The 20,641-nt window shown below is 35.6% G+C and overlaps 1 protein-coding gene across 7 annotated transcripts in view; it reads right to left on the minus strand.

The window, feature by feature from the left end:
* Positions 1-235: 235 nt before the first annotated feature.
* SLC38A11 (solute carrier family 38 member 11) overlaps positions 236-20,641 on the minus strand; it is a 170,082-nt gene continuing 149,676 nt past the window's right edge. For all 7 annotated transcript variants that reach the window (XM_079134415.1, XM_079134416.1, XM_079134414.1 and 4 more), the window contains 5 exons: positions 19,805-19,875; positions 18,969-19,130; positions 15,798-15,910; positions 12,565-12,696; positions 236-3,266 (listed from right to left, as the gene is read on the minus strand). In XM_079134415.1, the coding sequence (XP_078990541.1) occupies positions 2,973-3,266; positions 12,565-12,696; positions 15,798-15,910; positions 18,969-19,130; positions 19,805-19,875 (772 nt within the window). In that variant the 3' untranslated portion in view covers positions 236-2,972. The remainder of the gene's footprint in view (positions 3,267-12,564; positions 12,697-15,797; positions 15,911-18,968; positions 19,131-19,804; positions 19,876-20,641) is intronic.

Here is a 20,641-nt window from a genome sequence, read left to right on the forward strand (position 1 = left end):
TCCTCTCACAACCCCTGTCCAATCCAAAGTTCCTCCATTTTTCCCTTTCCTTCACCCCATTATGGATCAGCATCCACATATCAGAGAAAATATTTGTCCTTTGGTTTTGGGGGATTGGTTTATTTCATTGAGTATGATATTCTCCAACTCCATCCATTTACCTGCAAATGCCCTAATTTTATTCTCCTTTAAAGCTGAGTAATATGCCATTGTGTGTGTATATATATGTATGTATACCACAGTTTCTTTATTCATTTATCTATTAAAGGGCATCTAGATTGGTTCCATAGCTTAAGTATTGTGAATTGAGCTGCTATAAACATTAATATGGCTGTATCACTGTAGTACACTGATTTTAAGTCTTTTGGGTATAGATGGAGGAGTGGAATAGCTGGGTCAAATAGTAGTTCCATTCCAAGTTTTCTAAGGACTCTCCATACTGCTTTCCACAGTGGTTGCACTAATTTGCAGTCCCACCAGCAATATATAAGCTGGCACCATCTTTTTAAAACTAAGAAACCCTGTGGAAATTTTAAAGTAGTAATAGCTTCAAAAACTGGTTTACATCCTTCAAGTTACTTTGTTTGGGGCAACAAATAGTAGGGAAGAAAAAAGTTTCAGTGGAAATCTCTGATTAAATTGAGGCAGAAAGTAGATAGGGGTAGAAGTTCTGCTTTGTTTTGCCACCATGCTGTTCTGTTCAGTGAAAAACAAATAACCAACTATTCTTGTGAAATAGTGTGAGTTCCCAAGATTTATTCACTCATCAGTTGAAAGAAGTTGATAGCCCAAGCTTCTGGTAATTAGGTCAAAGGCAGTCTTGTTCTACAGTTGATTAATAACAGATATTTATTGGATTTTAAAAGGTGCATTCAGTTGCTACCAGGAGCTTTTCAAATACTTGGAGAATCAAGGTTAACATATCCAAAAGTACAAGATAATAGATCGTTAAGTACTAAATGACGTTATCCTTGACGTGCCTCTCTGTACACTTTTGGAAATCTCATGTCTCGTGACTTTCTCTAGTAACTGGATGGAAATTTCTCAGTCTGGAGAATGTAGGAATAAACTGTTACAAAAATGTCTCACATTCCCTTACTATGGAATGAAAGTATTTTTATAATAGCTTTACCTAAGCATATACCAATCTAAAACAGGCATAAATGGCTTAGACTTACAACTTAAAGAATATGAGAAACACATTTACAAGTTAAATACAGAAAAGCTATACAGTTAACAACATTTTAATTAAATTGGTGGCATGAAGGATGTTTGGTTGAAGCAAAAATCACCTCTGAAGACCTAACCTGCCAAGGTTCAGGCTCCTGGTACTCTTTAGGTCTTTCTTACTACGAGTCATGTGATGATAACTCAACTCTTGCTACTTTATTCAAACTACTGTGAAGCTATTTTTTTATATAGATCCTATGGGTTTTTTTTTTTTTTTTCTGTTCTGCCTGTGGAATTTTAAAAGTAAATTATGTATGTATTAATTCTGCTTGTCATATTTTTCGTTATTTGGCAACAATCAACGTAGACCTAAGTATGGTCAACCTGACTGAAATACAGATGAAAGTTAAAGGATACAATTTGGGTGCCACTTGATATAAGGAAGTCATTCAGATGGCCCCAATTTTCCTTGTTACTTTTTAAAGATTATCATCAATATGAAGATGTGAAATCCTCATCAAAAGACATAGAAATCTTCACTAAAAATTCAGGGTGTCTGTGATAGACACAGCTGTACCTTCCAGAACTCCCCTATCACGGAAGCCTGTGGTGCCTGGGCCATCAGCAGAGCCTAGTCTCCTGCTCTCACTTCCTGTCAAATACTCGGCTGGCTGTGGAAAGCTGCCTACCCCAAGGGCTCTTCCTTCCCCAGGTGTCCACTTTTGTTACCTTTGATGGAGGCAGCAGTACTAAAACTTGGTTATTTCCTCTGAACAGGGACCACTCTGATGGGTCCTATGTGCTCCAGATTCCCTGTGAACTCGACTGAAGCTTTGTCAGCTTGCATTGAAGTTCCATTTTCTTTTCTAAACTTGTTTCTCTCTCCCTCTTACTAGTTAAAATTCTTGGTAAATACCCTGAAGGACAAATGACCCCCATTTCAACATCTACTTCCATAGGACCCAGTCAATAAGAGCTTCCAACATATCTCTGAGGAGAGTAATGATGCCTCTTGTGTAGCTCTGATTGTTACTGCAGTTTCTTGTCTTAAAGTTCAGCTTCTCATTGTATCTTCCTGCCAGCACGGCAAATTCAAGAGGTTCAAATTTGAGGCAGGAATGGTCTTTAAGTCTCGTATCTCAGAACAATATGTGTGTGTGTTCTATTTTCATAATAATGTGACCATCATATTTCCACAACATCAAAAATTGGGAAGTGATTTTGCTTCCTCACACACCTTGCTCTGCACATCAAATCTATTATTCATGCTTGTTAACATGGGGAGGACTTTATTCCAGGGATCCACTTTTCCTAAACAAGGGATGCTACTGATGTTATAATAGCTTCTGTTTGTTCTTCAGATAGTCATTCTTTTAATAATTTGGTTCCCCCCTCACTTCAATTCTTTATACTTTAAAGACATTTTTTTTCTGTCCTGTAGGATGCATACACAAAATTCCAATTCATAATTACCTACTTATTTTGAAACACAGTGTCTTGGCTCACACATTAAGTAAAAAGAGTAATGCTTTGATGGGATTGAAGCAAACACTAAAGGCTTCATTTTTCTTTCCCCAATGAGCAGTAGTGTACTGCGGTCAGTAGAATGAAGCATTTGTCCTAGTTTACAGTAAAAGACATCCAGTTTTCTTTATCTTTTACATTGCACTGAAGAGTAAAGAAGTGCAAGTCTTGATAAATGCCAAAGTGATAATTTTATAATATAAATAAAGACTGAGACATGGATATTATTAAATGGTTTAGATGTCTGTGAAAACATGTATATTTTTAAAGCAGTCAACTCATTGAAAGATACTGATGTTTAAAACGGGAAGTTGTGTTGTCAGTTGAAAATGAGAATCTGAGATGTTTGTGAGGGAGACATTGTCAGGAAAGCAGTAGAACATTTCCTGCCCATGGGTACAATCCTGAGGATTTGTGATAGCCATGATGAATCCAAAAATCATCACCACGGCACCAATGGGAAGCATGACACAGGACACAATCTTATCTGAGTGTGTCCTTGGTTCTTCTGACACTTTCAGATAACATGCTGAGGGGATGATAAAAATCAGAGGAGCTGCACAGAGCACACCCTGTGAGTTGAAAACAAGAAACAAGATAATGTTAAGATGGAAACATTCTTTGGATAGTTTTTAAAAACATTTTCAAAATGTATTTTTCATTGCACATGTTGAAAATGTGATTAAGTTCAGTTGAATCAAGCAAAGGAAAGAAAAATAATTCCAAGAAAGACACAGAAATAGGTTTTTCCTTTTCCAAAGGAATATTTAGCAATGAAAAAGGTAATATATAATAGTACAACAGATTTAAGACCAGATGATCAGAAAATAATATAGAAAATGAAACATACGACTGACTTCTGGCAAACCTGCAGTCTCCCTTTATTTGTCACACCCTCTTTCCTTATACTCCTCATTTATGTATCCACTATGCCTTTCCAACCTGAGTGGTCTGTTTGTCATTCGTGTACAAATGGGGACTTTGGGAAAATGTATGGGCATATTGTGTTTCTTCTAAATCTGTCCTTGTATGAAAGTAGTGCCTGTCTGTGCTGAAAAAGGAAAACTGTTGCCCTAAGGGCACTTAACATGGAAGAACATTTCTACATTCTCTTTCAGGTAAAATGAAATGCATTAATTACCCTAGAAAATTGACAGTAAAATTAAATGACTATAACTTGCCCTCACACTAGCTATAGATAAATTTAATGTAAGGCAGAATGTCAGATTGAAAATAATGGGCAGGGCTGGGGATATAGCTCAGTTGGTAGAGTGCTTGCCTTGCAAGCACAGGGCCTTGGGTTCAATCCCCAGCACTGCAAAAAGGAAAAAAAAAAAAAAAAAAAAAAAAGGGTAGTAGAGTTAAAGAAATACCTAGTTATTGACTTTAAAGGAAAAGAGAATTCCCTCTGAATAGTCCTAAATCACACTAGAAAAACACTAGAAAATCATACTTTGTAAATTATGTAAATGTTCAAATCTAATGCATTTTAGGTAATATTTTTCTAATGATGTTGCTTTAATTATATCATATATTATGTAGAACATAAAATTAATAAACTGTTAAAATTTATGACAAATTTAATTCTGTTAACCCACCAAATACAAGTTTTCCTTGAAACTGTGTCCTTTTTGTGTGTGTATTTTAGATTTATCCATAACATAGTGTCACAGATACATAAGGATAGTGAAATGGTTACCATAGTGATGCAAAGTTCATGACTATCATTTTACATAATCATTTTTTTCATATGTGAAAAGAGCAGCTAAAATTTATTTAGCAAACATCCCATATACCATATAATTTTATTAATTATATTTTTTATTTTCTACATTAGATTTCTAGACTCGTTTATCCTATCTGCTGCTTTGTGTCCTTTGATCTACATCCCATTTCCTCCCTACTTTCTGGCTCTGGGTAATCATAGTTTTATTTTCTGTATATGTATATTTGACCTTTTTTTTAAAAAAAAAATTCCACATATAAATGAGATCAGGTAATATTTTTCTTTCTGTGTTTAGCTTGTTCATTTAGCATTATATCCATTAATGTTGTGGCAAATGGCAGGATTTCCTTCTTTTAAAAGAGTGAATAACATTTCATTGTGTATATATGCCACATTTTCCTTATCCATTTATCCACTGATGGCCATTTAGGTTGTTTTCATATCTTGGCTATTGTGAATAATGCTACAGTTGACATGGGAGAATGGAAAGGCAGATATCTTTATGAGATGGTGATTCTACTTCCTTTGGATATAAACCCAGAATAGAAATTGCTGGCTCAAAAGGTAGTTATGTTTTTAGTTTCTTTAGAAACCTCCATAATCTTTTTGATAGTGATTGTACTAATATATATTCCCACCAATAAAGTTCTTGGGCTCCCTTTTCTTCACAGCCTTGCTAATATTTTTTAACACTTTTCTTTTTGATAACGTTTATCCTAATAGCTATGTGGTGATATCCCAGTGGTTTTGATTTGTATTTCCCTGAAGATTAGTGATACTGAATACCTTTTATTATTGGCCATTTTTATGTCTTCTTTGGAGAAAGGTCTATTCAGGTCATCTGTTCATTTTTTAATCTCTGTTATTTTTAGTTTTTCTGCTATTGAGTTGTAAGAGTTCTTTAAAAATTTTGGATATTAACCCCTTCTTGTAGTACTTTCCCCCTAGTCCATAGGTTGCTTTTTCATTTTGTTGACTGTCTCCATTGCTGGGGTAGAGCTTTTTAAAGTTCAACATGGTTCAACTTGTTTATTTTTTCCTTTGTAGCCTGTTTTTGCTATGGTATCTAAAAGTAATTGCCAAAGCCAGTGTCAAAGACTTTTATCCCATGTTCTTTTAGGAATTTTATGGCTTCAGGTCTCACAGTTAAGTCTTTTAAACCTTTCCAGTTGACTTTTGTATATGATAAGGGTCCAATTTCATTCTTTTGAATGTGGAAATCCATTTTTCCAGCACTATTTATTAAGGAATTACCTTTCCCCATCATGTCCTCTTAATGACCTTGTCAAACACTGATTTGACTATATGCTTGGATTCTGTTCTGTTCAACTGATACAAGTTTCTATTTTTATTCTAGTGCCATACTGTTTTGTATATTATAGCTCTGGAATATCATTTAAAATCAGGAAATGTGATTCCTCTAACTTTGTTGTCCTTCTCCAGTGTTGCTTTAGTTTATTTGGGCTTTTCTGTGCCTCCATATAGGTTTTAGGATTGTTTTCTATTTCTATGCATTATTCCATTTGAATTTTGATAGAAATTGTATTGAACCTATATATTGCTTTGGATATGGACATTTTCACAATAGTAATTTTTCTAATTCATGATCACAGAATATTCTTCCATTTATTTGAACTGCCTTTAATTTCTTTCATCGGCATCTTACTTCCTTGGTTAAATTTATTCTAAGTTGTTATTTGTGTAAAGAAATGCTCCTGACTTTTATATGTTCATTTTAAATCCTTCAACTTCAAATTCAAATTAGTGCCAAATTCATTTATTAGTTCTAGACTTTTTGTGGAAACTTGGGGTTTTTCAACATTTGCAGAATCGTGTCACCTCTAATTATAATTTTACTTCCTCCATCCTGATTCAGATGACTTCTATTTCTTTTTCTTGTTTGATTGCTCCTGCTAGTACTTCCAGTAGTATGTTGAATAGAAGAACTGAAGGTGGGCCTCCCTCCCTTGAACTGGATCTTAGTGGAAACATTTTAAATTATTACCCATAGATTATGATCTTAACTGAGAGTTTTTCATAAATGGTCTTTATTTTATGGAGAAACTTCTATACTTAAACTATTAAAAGTTTTTGTCGCAAAAGGATGCTGAAGACCTTGTCAAATGCTTTTACTCTGTCAATTGAGATGATCATGCAGTTATTATCTTTCATTTTGTTAATGTGATATATAACAAGTTATTCTCTTAAATACAAAACAAGTAAAAAACACAGTCAATAACTACAAATGTGATATTGGTTTATAATTAAATACAAGATTTAAAAAAATGTTTTTTTATATTTTAAAAGGTCATTGTAAGAATTTGTAAGTGTATATAAGCATGGTATAAAGAAACTCTATGAATCTATAGCCAATATTTTATGAGCTTTTTGGAAAACTATTTTCAGATTTTTTTCCTAGGGTCAACCAAAACATACTGAATTTGAGGTTAGATGATGTAAAATAACAGATTATACTTTAAAAATATTTAAAGTAAGTATTTTCTCAATGTCAACATTTAATCAAATTACTGTGTGTTCCACACTAAGTACCATCTCTATACCAAAAATATTACAAGTATGATTTCAATAATACACCTCTTTTGGTTTTTTATAAAACCAAAAAACAAAATCCAGAGAAATGATAATTATAGGTTTCACATTACGAAATTAGACTAATTAGGCAGTATCTAAAGGTCTGGGGAAGAATAGTAGGGACCACTCTGCATGGAAAATATTTCAACAATAAGAGACACAAGAATGAGGAAAGAGTAAGAGAAACAAATATTAAATTCCAAGTTAAACCAAATAGACAAAGTACTTTTGCTATTTATAGTGCCTGAATACAAAAGAATACCTATAAAGGTACACAATAAACCAAAGATTAGCTGTCATATGGCTAGAATTCAATGAGTGCTAGGCAAGCACTCTATGACCAAGCTGCATCCCCAGCCTACCAATGGTTTTTTAAGTTATGGACAATACTATAGAACTCAATCTATACTTATGCTCTGTGATTTCTTTTGAAGGAATGATTTCTGAAACAACAAAGTAATTCAAATCCATATATACACTGGTTTGTATATGCAGTCTTTTCTCATCATAGGAACGAAACTGGAGCTGTAGAGTCTGAAGGTACTAACAGGGTGACAAACTGCTGTCAGCCGCTGTGGAGAGGCTGCTGTCAGCCCTTGAACTCTTCCAAACCTAACTTGCTGGGCAGGGCAAGGGGTATTCTGTTTATGTTGTAATTCAGAAGAATTGAGAAAGTAACAATTAGAGAGAAAATTACGTCGCAGATGTTTGTACTGGAAGGAACCCAGTTGATTATCATGTCTTGATACCAATTCCTTTCTGGTAACTTGAAAGTTCAGTTTTGCTAGAGGTTGTTGCAGGAATTCAAGATCATCAGTAAAATTATAGTGCATTTCTATCTGATCTATTTCCCATAAATTAGTTCAACTTCTTTCCTTTATTTAGTGTAGACCTGTTGAGGATACATCACCGGCTTTGGAATGATTTTTAAAATTGCTTGACATATTGTAAAACCAGAACTCCTTATTAGAGAGACAGCAAAACATGGTTTTATTATAAAGGCAGAACAGTGCTCTCCACTGGTAATAGTTCAACTGATGCAAGGACATTTTACCATTTGCAACAGGGAAAGAACAGAAGGTGTTGAAGAGTTTTATCAATGATATGGATGGGAAAAGTGTCCAAATTCTCTTGTCTGAACAAAAACCTCTCAAATGGTGCAAGGAAAGCAAAAAATAAAAGAATACTTATGAATATTTTAAATTTCTAATTTGTAATCAGTTCAGAATAATGGAAGTTATTCCTATAGTTGAAAAAACGAAAACTGTCTCTAGCTCAGGAAGTCTTTGTCAACTTAGACTTATGTCTTACTAACCCTGACGACTGTATTTCTGTATCTGGGCTCTCACTGGGTATTTGGCTTGCTTTATTACTTCCATGCAAGCTTCACACAGTGCCTGTTGAACTGGTTACTCTGGCCACGGGCACCAGCTGTTTCATTTTTCTTTCCTCTTTGTGCCGCTGCAAGTAGAAACCCATAGGGCCCAATTACCGTAGATGCCTCTTTTTTATAATAGCAATGACAAGTGCCAAGAAGCTGGATTCTTATTACCAAGAACAAGATTTATATTCATTTTATTTGCTTTTAAAATTAATCCTTTAAAAGTGAGGGCACATTTGCTTTGGAAAAATATTTCATTGTCCACTGCCATGAAAATGATGAAATAAAAGTAGCACTCTAAATGGGGTTTCTTATTGAATAAGTAATATAACCTCCAATAATTTATCCTGTGTTGTTCAATTGCACTAAATAACATTTCCCTAATTTTGCAAGCTCTGATTTTAATATGTATCACATTTGTAAAGTTCATTATTCTACTTAGTGATAATTCAGAAGCCACAGTAGAAAAGAATTCCTAAAGTACTACAATTATTAATGAAGATGACAAGGACCTGGATTCAATCTCCAATAGCCTCTACCTCAAATAATAAACTAAAATGAAAGCTATTAACTAAAACTTAAGATGAAGAAGTTTTAGTTTGGTTTTATTCCATCTTCCGATATTTATTTTAAACCAGTATTAAAGTCAATTCACATGTATTATGCGTCACTCTTAACCTTACTTGCAAGTGAACTCAGTGCATAGATTTTTAATTATAAAATGGATAATAGAGCAGAATTATTTCACATAATTTAATGCCTGAGATGTAGGAAATCTCAGATGAGTACAGTGATTAAATATGTGGGTTAGAAGAGCCCAACAACTGTGTTCAAATCTTGATTCTTCTACTTACAACTAGTATGGCCTCAGATTGATTATTTAATCACTGGGCCTCAATTTCTGCATCTGTAAGGTTAATATGGATCAAGGAAGATAATGCAAGCAATGCATCTAGCACACCATATGCACATGTTAGCTCACATTATCCCCATGCAGTGGAACACAGCATACTTTAGATACTCCTCACATGTTGCGTGTTCCAGCATGTATTATTAACTGACAGAAATGATGCTAAATTTGGCTCTATTACTCATGGTCAGTGTCCACACAAAAGGGAGGTAGGTAAAGAGCAGAATATGTTATTGTGCATACCAAAGACTTTTACTGATGAACAAAACACATATTCTCAGGTGTCAGGTGATGTATAGAGAAGACATTCCAGATTTTGTTAATTTCTGCAAAGTGCTTTAAAACAAGTGTCATTGTCTTGGATTACTAAGTTATAGTCAACAATATAACACTTTTCTGTGATTGTTTTGTATCTCTCTATAAGTAGATTTAAAAAAATCTAAGAATCAGAGTCATGTTTAAATTTTTAAAATGGTCTTCCACAGCCAGCTCAGATATTGACTTTTTAATATTCACAAGGTATTTTCTAACTATATTAACCAGGATTCTATCTTAATCACAAATGTTTTTAATGTAAAAACAATAGTGAATATTTAGTGTTAATGTGCTTAGGATTTTATTGCACATATGTCATGAAAATGAGTAATTAAATCTACATAAAGCAATGGTTAGATTTACAAAAATATATCATTCCTAAAAAATGAATGATATGTGTGTGCTTGGCTAACTTGAGGTGAACAAAACATTTCTTTATCAAGATGTGGTTGCCTGTTCAGGCAGCTGATAGATATGCTTTCCTTCATAACAAAATCCTACAGCATTAAAAAACAGAACTTGTGAACTCAAATGAGACATTTCATAAAATAAGGAGAAAACAGGGTTGGGTATTATGTTGGTTGTCTCTACAGCATAGTTAAAAGATTACTACTCCTGTCAACGCCAACACTTTTTGTCACACTTTATTTCCTGGTACTACACTAAAGAATGTCACATGTGGAAATATTTATGGAAATAGGTCCTGATCTTTGGTCTCAGGAGACAATCACCCATGAAGGAATTTGAGCACACTGTTTGTAGCTCTATTCTGAGTATCATGGAAAATGAAGAAGGTGGCTAAACATTGTCTTCAAAGAGTTTACAACTTGGTAGGGAAGACAAATTTGTGGATGGTTCAAATAGCACATGATATGAGAATATACAAATGAAGTTACTTCATTAAAGTTACTGCATCAAGGTTGCTATATGAAATAATATTGAGTGGACCTACTAGCCCTGTCCTATGCAAAATGTTGCCCAGGCTATCCTTGAGCTCCTGGGCTTAGGCAGTTCTCCTTTCTCAGCTTACCCAATAACTGGGACTTCAGGCACACCTCACTGTGCCCTGCTGGGCTTTGTTTTTCACCACTAGTGGAAGGGCGATCTCCTAGGGCTCTGACGTTTTGAAAAGCTGAATATTCTTCACTTTTCATTTACTTTGTTGCCAGAAAATTCCCAGGAGTGTGTTCCTGATGGAATCTCCTACGGCCTTTGTTAGAAACTCCATGTCATAATGGCATCTGGAGGGAAAAGTGTCTTATGCACTCACTATAATACCCTCTTCGAGCCTAACTGTCAATGTGATGTGTGAGTGATGATTTGGGATCCTACCTATGAAAGTCTGCCCCCCATGGTGCATGATCCAATAAACGCCAAATGGTGTAATGCTGATTAGAAATCTATTCTGTTTCTTCTTAGAAATGAGAACCAAGGACTCATGCATAATGTGCCACTCTATCCCTCTGTCCTTCTAATTAAACCTGTTACCAAATCATGACATATTTTCCTCAAAAATGACAATCCATCTACTTTCCTGACATCTTCATCACCTACATAGCAGTTGAACTTTTATGTTTGTGAGAATGCATAAATCCTTTCTGATTTCCTTTCATCATTCCTGTTTTGTGTCACATAATAATTAAACAATAAATAAATGATCACAATAAATGTGTTATAATTTGTGCTTGATTGTGAAGTCTTTGTCATATATTGACAGAAATAAAAGGAAAATGATCATTATAGGAAAGGGAAACAGGTAAGACAAAGGACAAAAGAAAGAACTGATTTGGCATACATACAAGCCAAAAAGAAGGTTGATGGGTGCTGAGGGTAGATTTTATGAAGTAAAGAGAAAATAGCTTCTCATAAAGGCAGGGGTCAGAATATAGGGGTATCAGAGTTTATATTTGCTCTGGTAAGAGAGTAGAGATATTCGGGGTAGGATGCTGTTCAACTGAAAGTAGAATCTAAATATGTTCTATTTGAAGCAAAAAATAGGATCAATTCAGATGTGCTCTTATGAGGATCTAGATTTAAATGGTGGCAATAAATACTTTAAAAGAAAGATCTGAAGATGAAAAAAATATTAATAGAAAAAGAAATTTGGCCTGGGTAAGTGATTGTATAATACGGATATAATTCTATTTCTTTCATATTTTTCAATGAATTTTATTAGATAATATATTTTTACTCAGCTAAGAAAATTCCAGGTCCGTTTAATTGATAGTTTTTTTTTTTTTTAATCTACATATCGGGCTGGGGAGATAGCTCAGTCGGTAGAGTGCTTGCCTTGCAAGCACAAGGCCCTGGGTTCGATCCCCAGCACCGCAAAAAAAAAAAAAAAAAAAAAAAAAAAAGTCTACATATCATAGTAATGAGAATCCGACCTTGCCCTATTGACATTTTGGATCAGGGGATACTTTGCTGTGAGGGGCTCTGCTGTGCACTGTGGGAGGCTGGCAGTACCTACACCTTGTCACTAGATGCCAATAGCACTGCCCACCAAGTTATTAATTGCCTCTAGACATCGGCAGGGAGAGCAAAATTAACCCCCATTTGAGACTCGCTGCTTTAAAAACTACATAGTCCTATGAGGTACAGATGGTATTGTTGTTATAAATATTTACTGTTATATTACAACTGCATTTTCATTTTACTTCAGAAAGTGACAATTCTGTTAGGAAAATACAACTTATGTTAAATGGAAACATTTTCAACCCCTGACCTGGGTACTGTACAACTGAGTTATATCCCCAACCTTTTTCCTTTTTATTTTGAGATGGTGTCCTCTCACTAAGTTACCCAGACTGGCCTTCAAGTTGTGTCCCTCCTGGCTCAGCCTCCAGAGGAGCTGGGATCAGAGGTAAGTGCCTCATCACTCAGTGGAACCGTTATTTTAAAAGAGTTTTTTTGTGTTGAAAGAAGTAGATCTTTAAATGTACTTACATTGAGTTCTAAAACTATTCCAAGGCAATCAATCAGCAATGAAACCAATGTGGCTATAGTAATGATAACCACTGTTATAACCACATGGAAAACCGAAGAAAGAGTTCCTCCAAAAAACACGTTTGCAATGACCTGCCAAATAAACAGATTATTTTGAGAGGTAGTCTGAGGCACGCAGAATTTATTGACAGACTATTTCATAATAGCACGTAGGGCTGTATATAATACTGCCAATAAGACCATCAAATCTTGTCACTATGAATGTTTTATCTTTCCAAATTACTTACACATAAACACATAATGCAATAACAATTGTTTTTTGTGGTGCTATTAGTCAGTCAGTGGATTATATTAATAGACACAGAGCATGAAACACCAGCATATGAATACATGCATCTCTCAAGTATAAGTGACCCTTGGGAGGTTACCTTATCCTTCTTCTTGAGCCTAACAAGGTTACTACTAAAAGAAACTGCAGATGCTATTTAGATTACTTGAATGGCCTCTGAGGAAGGCATTACCACATTTCCTTTTAATGATGCTGGATGTGTAATATCTTTTACTAAGACAAAATTGATTCTACATAAATGAAATCCTATTTGTTACAATTTAAGTCCATGTTATGTTGCTTTTACTCAACAAAAATGGAGAAGAGTCTATCACTACTTCCCATTAATACTCAGATCAGAAAATCAATCAACAGTCTCCTATTTAATATATCCCACACTGTGATATAATTTATGAAGAGGAGATGTCTGGGAGATGATGCTTCCTATTTTCTGGAATTAACATCCTAACTGGAAATCTACAACCAATCTAAAGAAACAAACAGATCATTTTGTAATAGGACAAAAACACAAATAAATTTTAGAACTTGAAGGAGCTTCATTTATCTAGCTCTGTCTTTATAGCATTCCTAAAAACTTCTGGACCCACCTTGGCTTGAGATAGGGATTGAAACATGGTTAAGATTTGGAGGTGAATTTCCAACTGAGTCAAAAGCATGCAAAAAGGTAAAGAGGCGAGAGTAGGAACAAACCCATGGAAGACAGGAGACTCTGAATAGAGTGATAGTGTCCCTCTGCAGAAGATCAAGAGGCAGAAGGTGGCATGGTAGGAGAGGGTCAGATGCTTGGTATGGTAAAGAAGCAGCTCTCTAAGCTTTGTTACCTTGGTAGGCCACGTTCCCCAGAGGCCAGATGCCGCCATGGTTCTGCTAAAGAATTGTACTAATAACTCTAACTGATTTTAATTTGAACTGTCTTCCCAGATATTATCTTATTGAAAACCCATTATTATCAGTACTTCTAAGGTGGGACTTTGAGAGTGAAAAAAGTCTGAGGTAGGCCAGTGAGGGGTATTTATTAGGGGCATACAACCTTTTTGTTCCCTTTTATATGTGGCTGGATATCTTACCTATGAATTGAAATAGTTTCTGTTATATTAGCATGTTCTCTCTCTCTCTCTCTCCCTCCCTCCCTCCCTCTCCCCCGCCCCCCTCTCTCTCTGTGTATGGAAAGAAAAGAAGTGAATGGGTAAGGTATATATGACATTCCTCCATCTAATATTTGCTAACATGGCAAAGATCTTGATTTAGTTCTGTCTTCCTATCATGGCAGCTAGAAATGAAATTCAGGTCCAAGTACTGAAGACAGAAGCTGCCCAGGTGAAGTGACTCAGACGGTCCACACACAGTTTACCAGAAACCGCATGAGAGTGCACCATCTGTTCTTTGTTCTAGAGATCAAATCTGAACCTCAAGTACTGTGCAGATGCTGAAAGAATACCATTTCCTCCATCTAATAATAGTTAGCAAATTTCTAAAAGGCTCTTAAATTTAAAAAATCTGTATAAAGTAGCAGTTCATTCGACTTCTCCCTTCTAGTCAAGGTAGAAAACAGGCCTGTGAGTGCCACATTTGCAAATGAGCAGAAGTGCTAGTGGCAGAGGACACACAGGGCTGCACTCTTCCCTCCTCCAAGTCCCTGTGCTCTTCCTCACCCCGTACTGCTGGGAAGGGAAGCTCTGGCTGCCCTGAGAGGCCTGCTGATTACTGAGTGCATTTAAGGCTCTGTGGACAGTTCACTTCATACATTAGACCCATTCACATAGTACACTGTGTAAACAGCCCTAGGAATAGGAATAGATCCTAAGACTAAGCCCTTTTCAGTGCGACTCCTGAAAGAACCACTGTGTCGCTGGATCATGTTTTACTGCTAACCAGTGCAGTGGGTGTTAAGCTGACAGCAAAAGGGATTCCTGACAAGCCATGCTATCCCATTTCACAGCAGAAGAACTCATTCTCTTTCAGCTAATCTTCCTCCACAAATCAAAGTGGACTATACAGTATAATGTGGAAATTAGTTTATAAACAAAAAATTTGTATGGAAATAATATACTTCATTCATTATTAATATAATTTTTGGACATCATATATAAATGTATACATATAAATATATAAATGAAGTATATCTGTAAAACTATAGGTTTAAGTTGTATTTTGATTCCCCAGGGAATATAAGACATTTAGTTTTTAAAAAATAGCAAAACCAATTAGAACCTCACCTATGATTACTTCAATGCACATTGATTTATAAACTATCTTCCCCAAATGACAATTTTGAAAATATTTTTTAAACCTTGGTATTTAATTTCTTAGTAAGAATACTATAAAAGAAAAGCCAATAATTAAACCAGATGTGGTGGTACAGACCTATAATCCCAGCTACTCCAGAAGGCTGAGACAGGAGAATCAGCTTGGAGGCCAGTCTCAGCAATTTCACAACATGAAACCCTATCTCAAAATATCAAGGACTGGGATGTATTTCAGGGTAGAGCACCCTGAGTTCTAAACACAATATTGCCAGAAGAGGAAGAAAAAGGAGGAGGAGGAGGAGGAGGGGAAGGAGGAGGAGGGGAAGAAGAAAAGAGCTAACAGCTTTAGTTTGTAATAAAGGCTGGCATTTATTTTGGAATGCAGTTGTATAAATATTTGGGCTTATGGTAATATAAATACAATTTTCAATTCTAACTTTTGGGCTGAAAAAATTATAAGCATTTAAGTGTAAATTAATCTTATATTCTGATATTTTATATTTGAGAAAGAAAATTTTATATTACACCACTTGTCAGGTACTTGGGAATTTTCAGAATAAAATTATTTATGAATCTTCCTAATTTAAATGTCGTAGAGAGAGAACCTGGACAAAGTATTGAAAAAGAATCATGCTTACCTCTCTAGTCACAAAGCATTCGATTGGGTATGTCAGAATGACAGTTATGCCATAGCAAAACCTTCCAAAGGTTACCAGGTCATCACCTCTACAATAATTTTCAAATAAGTCCCCTAGAGCATAATATAAAATGAATTTATTTATTAGATAATAGATTTTTGAGGTACATAACAAATGAGATACTTATTATTTTAGATCAAACTCTATAATCTTCATTTCATTTAATTAAGGGAATAGATTACCGGGTCTAAATGTGTTTGCATTCAGTAACCATATAGCTATTCACCTGTCCCTTTTGATTAGAAATTCAGCACTAATCGTTTTTCTATTATTCTTATTGTTTGTTTTTGGTGGATTTGCTTCAAATTTGTATCAACTTCTGAAAAATACTTTATGCATTGTCTTCTTACATTAGAATCAACTCCCTAAGTTCTCGTGTACTGGCTTTGTAAATTTGCTTCTGGCCTTTGTTTCTGGTAAGTGACTGCATTACAATAAAAAAAAATCTGTTAAAATAAACAAATTTTCCTTTGAAGTGCTATTCTTAGATCAAGAACAATCCTGAAAGGAAGAGTAGCCCAGTACATCTGGGGAGTTGAATTTCCTGCACATGATGCTGTAGGGGTTAATCACAGACTTGGGACCACACCAAGGAATTCTAAACATATATTGTCTTTTATGTCATCTGATGTGCCCCAATGTAAATGCACTGCTTCCAAACTGAAAATATAGCTGTTTCCCAGAAAGAACATTAAATTTAGTTAGTTCCAGATTAAATAATGAACCATATACCTTGAACCAGTTAGTTCTTACTTAGATCCCATATGTTTGCAGAAATTGATGAAGAAATACAGGAATCTAATTAGGACTGAGAAGTCATGTCAGCCCAAAACACTCAGCCATGTTTATTTCCTGCATAGCATGTTTATTTCCCAAATAACATGCATTTGGACTCACTTATTTCTCAAGTAGCATGCTTAAATTTGAAAACTACAGTTGCCTTTTTTCAACTGCATGAGCAGATAATTACACCAAAGTCACATATTTCACTACACTGTTTAAAAAGAAGAAAATGAAACAATACCTTTTTACTCCTTTCATTAAAAAGCTAAATACCCTAAATGAACTGCATCTTCTGAAGCCTCATTTAAATGACCCCCCACCCCACCCCCATCAAGTAAAACAAACATACATTCCTTTCTAATGTCCTTTTGGGGCAGAACAAGTTTACACCACAAAGCTGCAGTGAGAGGGAACTGCCTGAAAATTGATTGAAAAGGTTTCAGAACTCTGAAAATAAAAAGGACTGAAGTCCCCCTTTCACGACCTCCACTAATAAATGGGCCCTGCCCCTTTCACTAACCTTCACTAATAAATGGACCCTGCATCTTATCAAAAGTCAACGAGAACGTCAGGAATAATCCAGAGTTCCTACTGCCTCACAAGCAGGAGTTTATCTACTCATCAAGGGGAGAAAAGCAGCACACAGTTTGTACAAACAAGACCAGATTTGCCTAAGGAGAAATGGCTTGAGGTACCAAGGTCAGCTTATTCCAGCTTGAAATGAAGTATATTTTAGGGGATGACAGCCCAGGGAAAAATAAAGACAACCACCACCACATCAAACACCTGTCAGCTTTGTTACAGAAAGATTTAATTATATCTGAGCAATTACCACAGATTAAAAAACAAACAAACAAAAAACAACAACAACAAAAAAAAACACGGAAGGTCTGACTAACAAAAAAAGGTTTATGTTTCACTGAAGAGGCATTTAAAATCCAAGGTCCCAAGCAGACCAGAGCCCTTAGGCCATTCATCTTGACAAACTGGATAGCTATAGTGACACATGCCAATGTTTTGAAATGGTTCTTATCAAGACCTTCAAGGTCACTTTTAACTGCTCTCTATGAGCACACACTGGTATTATATTTTGACTCCATTGGTATCCTGTTAATCATTATTTATTAAACCATCTTTTTTCAATTTCTGAGAAATATTTGTGTGCAATCACAGTGACCTGTAACCTCTGTTTAAAACAAGGCAGCCATTCTCCCAAGAACACTCGAGTGTCACAGAAAACTAAGCCCAGAGGAATTGGAAGCGAAGAGACAGCTTTTAGTGGGTAATGATTGACCAAGATGGAGGAGGCAGGAAGAGAATGGAAAGAAAATGGAACTTGGGTGTCAGAAGATTTGTTCTTTAGTTTGTCACCAACCAGCATAGGCAAGCTACTGCACCTCTTTGTGTCTTAAGAGGAGGTAAAACTAGTTATTCCACTTACCTTCAAAGGGTTGTTTGAAGGTCAAGTGAGATACCAGACCTTCAAAAGCTGCAAATACATGAATCACAGTGTTTAGCCTGCTGTCAGACTACCCTATGTATTACACTCATTGGAATGTAATGAATGAATGAAAGGGTCAAGGGCCCTATAAGAGAGGACCACTCAGTTGCTGGGTCTGTGTGGAAACAAGAAAAGAGAAGCAACTTGGGAGGAAGAAAGGGAAAGAACTGCTTTTATGGAAGAGATGATGTTTTGTGATTAAGACAAGAATGGAACAATTCAATAAAGATGTCCAACATGCCAGAAATGAAAAGTCTAGACCAGAATTGAAATGATGAAAACATCCAGAGAATTTGTTAATAGAGAAGCAGGCAACTTTCTTCAACTAATCATCCAGGTGGAGTAGGGGAAGACGGAGGTCAAATTAAAAAAGAAAGAAAAAAAATATCAATAAGAAGAAAGAATAACAATAAGAGTATAGTAGGAAGAAAGTTGAGCAAAGAAAGGGTGTTTATTGCTGTTAGGTAATTTGGAAAGATCCAGGAGTACCAGAACCCAGAAGATTATTAGCTTTGAGCACCAGGAGGCCTTTGGTAGTTTTGAGTTTGAAGGTTCAGTAGAGTGTGGGAGGACCTGAGCCAGGATTCATGAGCCGGGAATGAAGATGGAAGGAGAAGGTATGGGTTACAGAACAAAGTTTAGCAGTTTAGAGGGAAAAACAGGAAGCAGCAGAGAAGCGGGAGGATAAAGCAGAGAATGGGTGGAAGACTGATTATTTCAAATGTAATAGTGGAGAAATTTGTGCTAAAAATTAGTAGAACCATGGGTATATTGGTACTAATCCACATGAACACCAAAATACCATGGAACTGAATCTCTCATTTTACCTTGGGTGAAGCCAGTGAAAGTCAAGTAGCCACATGTAGCAAAGAGCATACAGATAAATACAGAGACCAAGATGGACATATGGATGATGCGGGACCATTTAGCTACTGTGGCTTCTTCCAAAGAACCATAGACTAAGAAGCAGTTATGGTGGCAAATAAAAGCTGTAATACAAAAAAGAAAAAAGGAAGCAAGCATTATTGAAGTAAGTCTGGGGTTTTGTTTGTTTATTTTGAAGTTGAGAGATGAATACTACTTTTGAATGTCAATCAACTGATGTTCAAAATATTATTTTATTAAATATGCAAGAAAACAATTTTTCTAAGGGGATCTAGAAATGAGAAACTTCATTCCTATCAGGCTCATATTGTAGCTTCAAGTATTGATATAAACCAGACTATCCAAACTTCTCTCCCACTTTCCTTTTCCTAATGATCCTTCCCATCTAAAGGAAAATCTAAACAACACCATAATTATCAATGCATGACTTCCTTTGCCATCTGGGACACAGAGTTACTTTAGACATCCAGCCAATTCTTAGCACATTGTGTGCAAGTTTTGAAGAAGTCCATAACACTTGCTAGACTTCCAAGTTAAGAAACAAGATAACTATAAGGAGTTTCTGCATGAGAAACAGATTGCTCCAAATTGAAGCAAATTTTAGTAATGTGTGAGAAAAGTTTGAGCCTAGTTTCATATTGGCATAAACTAGATCATATGCTGCTAATAGGAAGTTTAAAACTAAGGATACCAACTGTTCAGGCATAAATATGAAATAGCTCTTTTTCAGGGAATAGGTGACTCATTGGGAAAGGGCCTTTTGAAGCCATGCACTCACCAAAAGACATGACCCCAACAGCCTGAATGGCATTGGGCTTTGCAAATACCCAGGCATCTTCTGTTTTTGGTCTAGAAGAGAATCAGTTAATTTGATAAATTATCTTTAAAAATGTAAACATGAATATATCAAAGATCAAGAAATGGTGTCACAAATAAAAATTAGGAATCTGTAAGCCAAAAATAAATAAAGGGCCCCCATGAATCTTATTTAGTCATAAGTAAATTTCCTGGGAACATCAATGCTATCTCAACCTCAGTCCTGTAAAATGTGTGTGGAATACTTGTACAGATTCTAGTTTTACATATGTAAAACATCCACTGGCTATGTAATTTTGTGGATCTGTTTGCTCATCGATTTAGCAACAAGGATTTATTATGTACTCATCAGCTGAGACACTCATTCAGGGAGATATAAAATTAATAAAGCCCCATTGCTGCCCTTTATTCCCCTCCTTATTTTTCAGGCTCCATCTACCCAAGGTAGATTTAGCTAGCATTGCAGTTTCTTGAGAGAGGTGCACATGAACTCGTACTAACTGAGAATGTACTGAATATGTCCTGGAAACTCTGCAATGTCATCTCATTAACTTTTAGAACAACGAGTATCACTCTCATCATTTAACAAACGAGGAAAGTCAACATCTGGGTGGTGACATAACTTGCCAAGCTCACACAGATAGTAAGTGGGGAAGTTGAGGTTAATTTTCTTGGTAAACCTCATCCTCATCAAATATCTCTCCCATGCTGAACATTCTGCCATTGGCCTTAAGTTTTCACCTGCGGTTATATCCCTCAAAAGGGATTTTGAAAATATATACACTTAAATAGCTTGAAG

The sequence above is a fragment of the Sciurus vulgaris genome (genome assembly GCF_902686455.1).
Source record: "Sciurus vulgaris genome assembly, chromosome: 3".
NCBI classification, from domain to species: Eukaryota; Metazoa; Chordata; class Mammalia; order Rodentia; family Sciuridae; genus Sciurus; species Sciurus vulgaris.